The sequence below is a fragment of the Muntiacus reevesi genome, chromosome 2, assembly GCF_963930625.1.
Source record: "Muntiacus reevesi chromosome 2, mMunRee1.1, whole genome shotgun sequence".
Classification (NCBI taxonomy): domain Eukaryota; kingdom Metazoa; phylum Chordata; class Mammalia; order Artiodactyla; family Cervidae; genus Muntiacus; species Muntiacus reevesi.
Genome location: NC_089250.1, coordinates 181392680 through 181405237, shown reverse-complemented (window position 1 = coordinate 181405237; position 12558 = coordinate 181392680). Strand labels below are relative to the sequence as shown.

The window sequence follows — 12558 nt, the reverse complement described above, 5'->3', positions numbered from 1 at the left end:
CCACACACAGGAATCCGGTCACATCTGAGAGCTTTATTGGACACAGAGCGGCACCAGGGCCCACGGCCCGGCACACTGGCCCACGGCCCAGGGCAGCAGGAGGTGGTTCCATCCAATGGGTCTCAGGGTAAACGGTAACCGCACAACGCAACAAGTCTACCTAAGGTTACTATAGAGTTGGGAGACGAGAGCTGCTCCACAGACGTATGAACAGGTCAAATCTTTATAAATAAACATCCAGTGAAGAGAAAATGACAACCCTAATTCATCCTTATACACAGAGCACTCTAGGGCAGATGGGTGGGGGTGGCCGGAGGCCTGTGTCCTCACTGGTCAGGGCCGGGATGGGGACTGGTGGGCCCAGATGTCCACAGCACGGGGCGGGGAGGGCAGGGGCGAGGCTGGGGCAACAGACAGTGGGCACTAGGACACTGCGCATTTACAAGACCGACTACTGGCAGGCGGCTGCCCCGTACGTGTGTCAGGCTGTTTGTTGTGGAATGAGGAGGGGGTGGTCTTGACATCAATCGTATTCTGTGGCTTGCAGCCCGCAGGGCTACTTTGTGGAGAGGATGAGGGCGACGATGAGACCGTAGAGGCCAAGCACCTCCGCGAAGATGAGGATGAGGATCATGCCCACGAAGAGTCGCGGCTGCTGGGCGGTACCGCGCACGCCCGCGTCCCCCACGATGCCGATGGCGAAGCCCGCTGCCAGCCCGCTCAGGCCCACGCTCAGGCCCGCGCCCAGCTGAAGGAAACTCCTGGGGGAGAGAGGACACAGGAGGCACGTCGGTCCACCACCAGGCACCAGCAGCCCACCCAAGGCCCCTCCCCGCCCACAGCTTCGACCCAGGCGGGCAAGGGGAGAGCCCGCTGGCCCTCACCTGTAGAGACTGATGCCGTCATTCAGGGAGTTGGCAATGAGGACTGCCACCACCAGGCCGTAGATGGCGATGATCCCGGCCATGACCACCGGGATGATGGACTTCATGATCATCTCTGGCCGCATGACAGACATGGCTGCGATACCCGTGCCACTCTTGGCTGTACCATAGGCGGCGCCCAGGGCTGGCAGGAGAAAGTGAGGTTAGCCCAGAGAACCTGGGGCCAGGACCCGGCAGGCAGCTTTTGGTGTACTCCAGGACCAATACAAGTTCTCACCTCCGAGGGCAAGAGGGCCGGAAGTGGCCTCTGGAAAGACCGGCCACAGGCCAGCACTTGGGGTCTCCTCTGTCCCTCCCCCAGAGGCCCTCCTGGCTGTCTAGCCTACCTGGGCTCTTTTGCTCCTGTGGAACCCCACCCCAGGCTCACCAGCACTCCCCAGGCCTGCTACACAGATCCCACACTCCCACAGAGCCTCAGACCCCTAAAGGGGCGCTGGGACAGGCTGCCCTGCCACTCGGGCAAACGGGTAGCTGGGCCCCAGCAGCAGTGCAGATTCCAGGCAGCTTCTCGCCTGTCTGGGTTTCCAGGCTCGTTCCCAAGTCCGGAAAGGCCTGGAAAAGCACAAGCTGCATATCTCAATGGCCCAGACGTCCAGCCAGGGTCAGCCCACCAACCCTGGGACCACATCAAAATAGCACACAGAACCCCTGCAGGGCAGGGTCAGGGTAAGCTGGCCCGGCAACTCATGCTCTAGGCCAGAACTTCATCCATTCCCCACCCAGGACGTGGCAGTCCCCACAGCTCTGGCCCCAGGACATGCTGCACCCAGCGCTGCTGTTTGAGAACTCCATCAGGAAAGGCCCTCCTGGCACACAGCAGGCCAGAACCCTCGAGTTCGAGAAGAATCTCAACCAGACAAAGGCAATCAAAGAAAACAAGGGACAGGAAGGACACTGGGCTGTGAAGTCGTCACCCAGGCCGACCCCAAGGCCTCCGCAGACACCTCTGAGCAGCCCAGTTTCTCCAGTAAGGCGGGAGTGGGTGTCTAGGCACTACAGGGTTCCCGTCTCCCTAGCCATCGTCCCTCCTCCCTCTTCCCAGGGTGGACTGCCTTCCAGAAACCCCCCTCCTCCTGCCTGTCCTCCAAGTCTAGAAAAACGTTTGTAAGCACAAGGGAAAGCCAGAGGAAGCCCAAACAGGACACCTGACTGCTGCCTGCCCCCGAGGCTGCTCCTGACCTGAGCAGGGGCCGACCTGGGGCAGAGGTGGCGGGGCCAGGACAGCTGCAGACATTCCTCTGGACCTGACTCACCTAGCTGGGTGGCTAGATGACTAGTCTGCGCTCACTGCAGAGCAGCGATAAACCAGAGGGGCTCTGCGCCTGATGAGGAGACAGATAACGGCCCCTCCAAGCACAGCAACACATTCAGGAGAGTGGGGAGGTCTGGGCAAGGGCTTCATACAGGAGCTAACTGAGCGGAGGGATGCCAGTGAAGTGGCGGACATAGAAAGATAGGGCAAGAGAAAGACGACAATTCCAGACCACATGGAGCGGAGACACTGGGCAGGGAGCAGAGGGAAACAGCCAGCAGGGGCAGGGCAAAGGACCTGCATGGTTGCCGCCGCCGCACGTGCTCAGATGTCTGGCCGTTAGGTGCTGGTTTTTACGAAGCCGTTCCTGGAGCAACAGGGCATTTTTTGGCTGCCTCCTGCAGGCGCAGCACCACAGCAGGCCAGTGCCGGGGCTCATTGCTCAAGGGCAAGGGCACGGGCACAGGCTGCTGCATGGCGCCGGGTGAGACCTTACAGGGAAGCCAGCATCCCAGGCAGTGGGCCCAGCAAGGCTGCAGTTGGGGAGTCAGCTAGTGAGCTGGGCCTGTCCCCACAGAGGGCAGCACAGAGATAATGTGGCTGGGGGTGGGGAGCAACCAGAGGAATGAGGGGAAGGAACAGGAAGACTGTCAGAAGGAGAAGCAGCCTGGCCCAGGCAGGCCTTGACACCAGCTCCACAGGCCAGGCCGGAAGCGGTTCCAGATGGTGCAAGACAGACAGAAATAAGGAGATGGTTCTGCAGGCCCACGAGTAGGGACGAAGCCGCTGACGGGCCTGCAGGAACAGGACGAAGAAACAATCTACAAGACTTGGGTCACAAAGTAAGAAAAAAAGGGGAAGCTGGAATGGGAGACGGGGATCCGGCGTGGACCTCATCCAATCCAGGCAGGCCAGGAGCATCTGAGCCAAGGGTAGCAGACACAGACTGCTGTCATCCTGGCAACACCTGAAGCCTGGAAACTGCAGGCAGGCACAAGGAGGTGGATGAAGACAAGTCCTGAAGAAATGGGCTCAAGAGAGAAATGAAACCAGAGTTTGACCCAGTTGGACAAGTGTAAAGAGTTGGCGACTGCATGGCCACAGTAAGCCGCCTATGGGGCGGGGAGAAGGGTGGAGCTGTGTACAAGCCAAGCAGAGCAGGTGGCCCCCACCCCCAAGAGCCTGGATCACTGCTACCCTATTCTCAGGAACTTTCAAAGGCCTACTGGTGAGGGCTCCGCTCAAAGGCAACAAGTAAGTTCTAGAAAGAGGGGGAAGCGAGGCACCTGGTGCCCGGAAGGAGGCCAGGAGCTGGATACATAAAAAGGCTTGGGGGGAAACAAAGCCAGAATTCACATTCCATGCGGGCAATGTTCTTGTCTTGCTCACTGATGTCCCCCAGTGTCTGGCACCCAGGAGTTCAACTGAGATTGGCTGAATGGCCAATGACAGACACAACCCACAAGTGGCCAGGCACCGGCCCTGGAGGTATTCTGGAAGCAAACAGCAAGAGACTGGAGGAAAAGGAGGTACAGCTGTCTCCCGCAAGGAGCAGGCACAGGCGGCTCTGGAAGGTGAGGAAATAGTGGGCGGCACCCAGGGTGGAAGGGGAAGTACAGGCATCTCTCCCACCACAAATGACCCCTAACTCGACCTGATGGGAAGGGCAGTGCCCACTCAGCGGCTTGTGACCTGCGGTAGGCAGGCCCGGGCAGAGGGAGGTCCCCACACCCCCACCCCACTGGTGTTTACAGTCAGCAGAGACTGTTTGGAGTTCAATCCCTGCACATACCTGGACAGGGAGCCTCTCCAGTCCCAGATAGGGTGGGGCAGAGCGAGTCATCAAAGCCCCAAACCAGACGAACCCAAGGAAGCCTGGACTAGACCAGGCCAAACAAGTTGGTGGGGCTGTAGGGTGGTCAGGACTCACTTCCCTGGATCCCACATCCCCAGCTGGCCCCAAGTGCTCTTCTCCCAGAAAGACCAATTTTCACTGAATCTTACACCCAGGACTATTGAGACCCCACTTCAAAACTAGAGGGCCACTTAGAACCCTGGAAGGCCCCCTTCTCCATTCCTGGGGCAGCCCCTCCCAATTCCAGGCCTCAGGGAAGGGGAGAAAGGTCATTCATTCATTCAGGCCTGAAATGAAGACTCCTCCCAAGGAAAAAAGCTCAACCCCCTCAACGATGAGGCTCCACGCTAACTCGCCCATCCAGACAAGCGTCCACACACAGTGCGGAGGCTGACCTGTTCCCCGGACACCCACCCTGCGCCCTCGGCCTGTCTGACCCACCTCCACCCCTCCGCTCCACTCCCACCTCTGGGTTCCTGCCCTGCTCTCAAGACCAACCTCTCAACCCAGCTTTTCCTACCAACCCACACAGCCTAGTGTTGGGAAACACTGACAAGCCCTAACCGGAAGCACATGCTTAAGTGCAGACCCACCTGAACGCCCCCCACCCCCGCTGCCCCATGGAGGCGGGGGGCAGGCCGCCACAAGGGCGAGGGTTGTGGACCTCCGCGGGGAGCACCCAAGCGCCGGCCCCTTGTGGGGGCAGCTTTCCGAGGCGTGATGTCACACCTGCCAGCAAGATGGGCGGGGGGGCGGGTGCCGAGCAAGCGCAGGACCACGGGCCCCCACCCCAGTCTGCTCCCGCCTCTCCGGGGACTAAGATGGCAGCGGCGCCGCCGCCCCTCCCCCGCACCGACGAGACCAGCTGGCAGGTGGCCGTCCGGGACACCCTGGGACCCACACCTGGGCCCAGTCCGCAGGCCCCGCTCTCCAGACACCCGACGGCCCCTGCAGCCCTCAGGATCCCGACACCCCACCCCCCCGCAGTCACGTGAGACCCGGGACCCCCCCCCAACAGCTCGAAATTACGTCACAATGACGTCACACGCCGAACCCCGGGGAGCAACAGGCACGAGCCCCGCGCGTCCCCCGTCTCCCGGGTCCCTCCTGCCACGGCGCTCACCGCTGAAGACCATGGCGGCTGAGGCGCCCATGACCGCGAAAAAGGAAGCGTACTCGGGGCCGCTCTTGGCCTCGGACATGTCTGCGGGTGGGGAGGGGGCGAGATCAGCAGGCCAAGGCCGGGGCGAGGTCGGGCCGGGCGCGGCGAGCAGCGGGCTGCGCGAGGCGAGCTGTCCGGCGGATGCGAAGGCGACCCGGCCCGTCAGCCGCTGCGCTCTAAATACCAGCACCGCAGGACAAAATGGCGGCCGCGGCCGCGTCACATGACCGGGGCCCCGCCCCTGCGGCCCGCACCACTCCGCGCGGGCGGGGGGGTCCGCGGCTGGGACTCCGGGCGCCCCGCCCCGCCGGCCTGCACCCCAGCGCGCCGCCCCGAGCCGGCCGCCGCGGGCGCCCCTGGGACCCCGCCACGGTGGGCCCGTCCGGTCGCAGGGCCGGGGCGGGGCGGGGCGCGCCTTGATTAGCATACGGGGCGGGGCTCTCGACGCCCCGCCTTCTCTGCGGCTGCGCGGCCCCGCGGGGGTTCGGTTACGAGCGTTGCCGCGTTCTACGGTCTCGGTGTTGGAGCCCGGCCGCGGGGTTCTCACGGTCCAGCACGCAGGGACTCAGGACTGCGTGCGGTCTACCCCCAACGTCCTCACACCCTCCGGGGTGACCTGAGGGCGGAGCCGGAGTCGTGTCCCCGGTAGAGCCGCCCCCAACCATCCCCGTCCCCTGTCGACCCCGTCTCCAGTCTCTTCCAAGCCCGCCGGCCCCCGCCCAGCAATTCGGGATTTCTCCCGTGGCTTCCGAGGAAAAGGAGGGCCCCTACACTGCATCTGTGCCCTCCTTTGCATCAGGGACCTAGACTGCTGTTTTGGAGGAGTTGTCTCTACCCCTCAGCTTGTAGGCACGGTTGGTTTGAAACCCTGCACGACCTGTGCAGTCTTCCCCAGATGGCTGAAGCGTCTGGGGTCCCTTGTCCTGCCTGTTCCCACCGCAAGCCCACGAATCCAGGGCTGCCCTTATTTCTGGAACAGCAGTAAGTGGTTCCCTCTGAGCCTAGCAGACGGTCTGACCTGGGGCTGGGACTGCTGTAATAGTCTCGTGTGGCTATCCTGGTACCCCGACTGGCTGCCTTTTCTCTACCCACCAGCTCTGGTTCCTTCTGCCCTTTCATCTGATCCATTTCAGGAGCCCTGGGTGACTGCCATCTGATCCTGGGTCTCCCTTGAGTTCCACCCCTTGCCCTGACATTAAAGCTCTCTTCGTGAACAACCTGAGCTGTAGCAGTCATCAGCCTTCTCCATGTGGGCAGCGGGGTCACTACCTGTGGCCTGGTCTTCCCACTGGACCCATCTTCCACACCAGGAACCTCCCTCATAGCCTCTTCTCCACCATGAGGCTGGGTCTGCACCACCCCCAGCGGCAAACTTGCAGCCCTTGAGTGTCATGTCTGTCCTGTTTGCAAAGAGAGGAGGCCGCCGCTGTTCGGCTTGAGCCCTCCCCACCACCCTCCACCACCTGACTCTGACTTCTGGAAAGAGGAATCTTCACTCAGTGTCTGCAGCTCCTCCCCAGCCCGCTGCCCTGGCAGGTTGCTGGTGACCGAGCTGACAGTTTGTCAGGTTCTCTGAAGGGGCCTGTCTGCTGCCTCGGCCTGCTGCCCGTCTCCCCGCCCCTCCACTCTTTCTAGTTCACCCCCACCTGCCCTGCTGTGCTCATGACCTTCCTCGAGTCACAAGGAGAAGCAAAGACGGGCCCAGGTGCTGAAGCCTCGGCATCACTGCAGGTTCTGGGTGTTCCCAGGGCTCCGCCTGCCATGCCCTGGGTGATCAGCCATACATTTCTTCACCTGAAGCCATCCGGGCAAGCAGGTGCCTGAGTGCCCGCCCCAGGCTCAGCCCCCATAACTCCAGGCACTCAGGGTCCACAGCCTGGGGAGCTCAGAGCAGGGAGCTGACACGGCTGGGTGGGGGGAGGCTGCATGCTGGGGCAGAATTCAGACTAAGGAAAGGAGGTGCAGGACAGCCCCCCTCGGACAACTGTACAGCCAAAAGCACGGCGGTGGCAGAGCGTGCGAACCCCTCCATGGCTGAAGTCCCGAGACTGGGAGGTCAGGGAGACCATTCCCCCCACAGGTGCAGAGGGCAGCTCGGCTCTGCTCACTGGCTTCTGGTTTTCTGCCCAAGTTCTGGTGTGAGAGGTCCCAGTGGATCTCCAGTGGGCCGCTGACACCTCAAACTGAGCTCACCTCCCCCCACGTCACCATCGGCTTCCCCTTGGGTTATTTCCATTTCCAGCAAGAGGCACAACCAACCATTCAGGCAGTCGCCTCACTCTTCATTACTCACCAGACCCCGAGGTTCTGTGGCTTCCCAGCTCTCAGCTGTGCCCCCACCCCAGTGCCGCCGCCCCTCAGGTGGACCTGCGCTTCTGCCCTGGGTGTCCTCACAGCCTCTCACCTGGCCACCTGCCCAGTCTTCCCCGCCCTGTCTCAGGGGACCTTCCTGATGGGTACATCGGGAATCCTTCACCATCCCCCTAAGCATTGGGGGAGGGGTGCATTACCTAATCCTCCTAATGATCCTTTGAGGAAGGTTTCACCGTTACCCTCATCCTGTGGACAAGGAGCAGGTCTAGGAAGGTGAAGCACCTTGCCTGGTGTCAGTCAGCTAATGAGGAGCGGAATTGAAACTCAAGCCCCACTGGTTGAGCGTGGTCCGTGCAGCTTTCTACACCGCCTGCTTCCTGCCTGAGAGGTCAGGGAGTGTCTGGTGACCAGTGACAGACTCAGGAGGGACCCAGGTCACCTTCCCCTTGGCCTCCCAGCTCCAGGCAGGCCCTGGGGGTGGGGGAAGGTCCAGGGGATGTGGAAGGGACTGGCCAGGGATACACACCTCTGCCTTCTCCCTGCCAGCTGTGCAGCGCCTGGTATGAAGTCACAGCATCACAAGCTGCTGGCCTGTCTCAGTGCGGGCGGGGATTTCCAGGAATAAAGAAGGAAGTGCTGGGACTTCCCTGGTGGTCCAGTGGCTAAGATTGCGCTCCCAATGCAGGGGGCCCAGGTTCAACCCCTGGTCAGGGAACTGGATCCCACATGCTGCGTGCCACAATGAAGACCAAGCACAGTCAAATAAATGAAAGGAGGAGCTTTGGGAAACTCAAGCCGGAGACCCTGGTAGGGAGAGAGATACAGAGATGTGGGGTGGAGTCCCACTTTCCCTGAGGGTTCTAACGGAGGTGAACAAACCCACTGTCTGCACTGGAAGATGGTAGGAGAGAGAAACCCAGTGACACTTTGCAGAGGAAGGGCTTCCCTGGTGGTGCTAGTGGTAAAGAACCCATCTGTCAGTGCAGGAGCCACAAGAGATGCCGGTTCAATCCCTGGGTCAGGAAGATCCCCTGGAGGAGGGTGCGGCAACCAACCCACACCAGTATTCTTGCCTGGAGAAACCCATAGACAGAGAGCCTGGCGGACTAAGGTCCACAGGGTTGGAAAGAGTTGGACACGACTCAAGCGACTTAGTACACAGTAAACACATGTCACTGCACACAGGGAAGGGAGAGGATGGCCGGGGAGACAGAGACCAGGAATAGAGCAGCAACGGGCCACAGATGATTGGAAAGCTGAACTTGTCCTGAGGAAGGCCATTTCAGGGAAGAAAGAAGAGAGTCCTGCAGCCTGACGTGGAAACTTTATTAACAAATCAGGAAACTGAAGAGGGTGTGTCCAACTAGAGTGCCCTCTCCCAGTGGACAAGCCTTTTCTCTTGAGTAGCGATGAAGACACACCAGAGGGTGTGGCGCTGAGAGAGGGCACTGGGCCCTCTTGACCTGGCTAGATAAGAGCTGTGTGTGGCCCAGGCACGGTTGGGAGGAGATGGAAGAAAAAGTATAGTTGTGCTATCAGAGGGGGAGGGGTGGGATAAATAAGATGATTTTTGGAGTATAATTTAAATAATTGGAGCTCACAAAATGATACATGGTTCTTTGGTGTTTTTTCTTTTTAAATAAAAAATTGTTCTCTATATAGGCAGATCGAGGCACAGCTTGGGGCAGCCAGCCCTGCAGGGGAAACTGTATCCCCCAAGCGACTCCAGCTGGATGTTGGCCGAGAGAGGCAAGAGGTGGAGGGAGGGGGTGATCCCAGGGATGGAGCAGCCCTTCTCACTGACCACAGCCTTGAGGGCTACTGTGACAGGGCTTGATTCTTCCCTTTTTGGCCGAGCTGAGCTGTTTGTGGGGAGGCTTAGCTCCCCCACCAGAGATCAAATCCAGGCCCCCTGCAGCAGGAGCGCAGAGTCTGAGTCGCTGAACCAGCAGGGAAGTTCCAGTCTGATTGAGACTCCACTCTTGTGACCACCAGACTGGCAGCAGGCAGGGAGCCGGGCCGGAGTCGACCACCAGGGGGCGGTGTGCGGCTCTTTCCCCAGGGCCGGGGCGGGGATCCTGTGGGTTTTACAGTAGACCAGGGGCTGGCGCTGAGCCGGCATGGCAAGCAGGTTCGCAGAAAGGATGTTGAATGAATCCTCAGCCCTGGGTGCCCACGAGGGCACGGTCTGGCCTGGTGTGGGCTCAGCACCCTGAAGGTCAGCGCGACTTTCCTCTGCCCCAACAGTCAGCCTTGGGCCCTAAGTCACTAGTCTGGCCCATGTTGAGCAACTACTGTCTTTGGGCGCTGAACTAGACTCCGGGGATACAGATTGGAGAAGGGAGCTCCCACTCTACCTGGTGTGTGTGTGTGGGTGGGTGGGTGAGTGGGGGGTGGCTAGACACAGTGAGCTCCCTATGCCAAATCAGCGACAAAGGAGGGAGGGGCCCCGCGAGGCTCAGACAACCCCCAGCAGGTGATCTCTAATGAGGGCTTAAAAGATGAGGAAGGTTTGAGCAAAGGAGAGACAGGATCCTGTCTGTGCTTGAAATTACAGACCATCCAAATCACAGAAAGCTGGGCAGCTGCTGGCGAGATGGGAGCTGGTGGGTGAGCCCTGGGGTGTGCTTAGGTGACAGGCAGCTGGCTGGGGAGAGGGCACAGGGGCAGGCCCCACCGGATGTGCACGCAGGGCTGCTGAAGGCAGTGGGCCCCCGGCACCCTGTGGGTATCCCGTGCTGGACTGATTTTCTATGAGGGGCACATTTCACTGCTTTAAAAAACCAGGAGACAGGGAGGAATGGGGAACAAGCATTTCAATGAGTTCCCTTTTTGGGGGGATGAAAATGGGGGAGCTAGGTGGAAGTGGTGGGTGCACAGCACTGTGACGGCCACTGTGCCATCAGTCCCTTTGAAGGCAACCATCTTAATGTTTGAAGAGACAGTAAAACAAAGCACCTCCGCAGCTGGCTGCAGGTGGGAGCTCAAGCTGGGGTTACCCTGCTGGGGTTACCCTGGACCCGGCCCAGAGGGGGTGCATGTGAGGCAGTGGTGGAGGAGAGGGCAGTGATCCAGCCTGAGGGGGGCTGGCCTCTTGAGGTGTGGGAGGACAGAGGGTCTTCCCGCCCGGGGAGGCACGGGGCCCAGCCCTGGCCTGTGTCCCCACAGCGGGCCCTGAGCCCTGCGCAGTAGGAGTGGACCGCAGGCTTCAGGAACCCATGCTGTCATGTGAGATGCGTGCACAGCCAGCCCGTGAGAACTGCCCGCGGTCACCAGCAGGCAGGGCCACCGGACTCCAGCTCTCACAGGCCGACAGGGGAGGGGTGGGCACACTGGCCAACGGCGGAGTCCCCGGGGGCCTCTGGGGAAGGGTCCCGGGCAGGGGCTCGCAGCCCACTGACGACGGAAAATGGCCCAGAGACCCAGGCTTTTGGTTCAGAAGAGGAACTGAAACAGTTGGTGTCAAAGCTCCAGCAGCCCTGGGGCCAAGCCTCTCTTCCCCTCCCAGCCTGGACTTCTGGGCCCTGAGGCGGCAGCAGGAAGGGGCTGAGGAGCGGGAACCAGCGGGTCTTGGGAGGGAACCACCAAGGAAGAGGGGACAGCGGGGGCGCCTGTCCGGCCACCTCGGCTGCCTTCCATCAGGATGGCAGGGCTGCTGGTGGCCTGCTAGCCCTGGGAGGAACAGGAGGAGGGGCACGTGCATGAGCGTGGGCAGAGAGAAGAGGTCTTCCGTGCTGGTGGTGGTTTATATGCACACCTGAGAGGCATGTGGTTTTCAGACAGTGGTGGTGACTTCCATAACTTCCAGGTAGCAGTCTCATTTTGATGAGCATGACTATTTTTGATGCTGAGTTTTACACGTGACAGGGATCCTTGCCATTCTTTTATTTTTCGGCCGTGCCGCACAGCACATGGGATCCTAGCTCCCCAACCAGGGATTGAACCTGCGTCCTCTGCATAGGAAGGGTGGAGTCTTAACCACCGGACCACCAGGGAAGTCCCAGGATCCTTTCAATTCTTGACCGAGAAGTTTGGGCCATGATTCCTGATGGCCATTCCTCATGCTTATGGAGCACGTCCACGTGCCGGGAGCCACGAACAAGATCTGTCAGGGGAAGCCTCGGCTGCAGGTATCTTCCTCGGTGATGGAGAAACTTCTCCTTGTCCGTCATGGTCACGTCTAGTGCCTCCTCCAGGAACTCCCATCCTTCTGAAATGTTCTCATATCAAATACTTCACAGAGATGTTGATCCATTTGTTCTTGTTAACTTTATTTAGGGCTCAGAATTAACATTGACAAAACATAGCACTGAATCACTTGTTTTTACTTTTTCCAAAGTTAGATTTTTGCTTCACTGCCACATTTGATCACCACACATATTTTCACAAGGTCCTGGGAATTCTTTATTACATTCATTGAAATGCTCCAGATTGTCAGTCTAGTAATCCATTTTTCAGCCAACGACCATGCTACACGACAACAAGAGGGTGAAATTATTCACACAATTCTTCCTTCTTTTCCCTCTTTAGCTTGTAAACTTCTGACAAGACATGTCCTTTGCCAGTCAAGGTGCTTCAGGGTGAAACAGAACAGGGGAGGGCTGTGTCTCTGCGTGAAGATAGAGACAGGGATGGGGACAGCACGGACTCGGCCCTGGACGGGATCGGGTCCACAGGCTCCCCTGACCAGGGTCGTGTCTAATGGGGAGCTGATGGAGTGGCCAGTCCTGGGCATCAGTGATCCAAGGTGGCAGCTTTTGTTAGCTGGTGTGTCCCTTGTCACAGTATGTGTCTGCTGACTCTGCTTGCTTGGCCCCAGGCATGGTGTGGACGAAATCCCCGTGGTAGGGTGAAACGAGTGGTCTGCACACGTGGGAGGCATTTCAGCGCCAGTCACAAGCCACATGACCTGCACCTAACTCTGAGCACAGTCTGACACGGATATAACGAAGAACATAAACTCCTTTTCCACAATAGGTTGTTTTAAAAAATGCACATGCTTTCCTTTCTGCCGAACTTGACAATGTCGGGT

The 12558-nt window shown here is 59.6% G+C and overlaps 1 protein-coding gene across 1 annotated transcript; it reads right to left on the bottom strand.

The window, feature by feature from the left end:
- Positions 1-13: 13 nt before the first annotated feature.
- ATP6V0C (ATPase H+ transporting V0 subunit c) lies at positions 14-5420 on the bottom strand. The gene is made up of 3 exons (XM_065924109.1): positions 5175-5420; positions 885-1068; positions 14-761 (listed from the first exon to the last, which is right to left on the bottom strand). The coding sequence occupies exons 1-3, from the start codon at positions 5251-5253 to the stop codon at positions 557-559; spliced, it is 468 nt and encodes a 155-aa protein (XP_065780181.1). The 5' UTR covers positions 5254-5420; the 3' UTR covers positions 14-556.
- Between the last annotated feature and the right edge of the window lie 7138 nt (positions 5421-12558).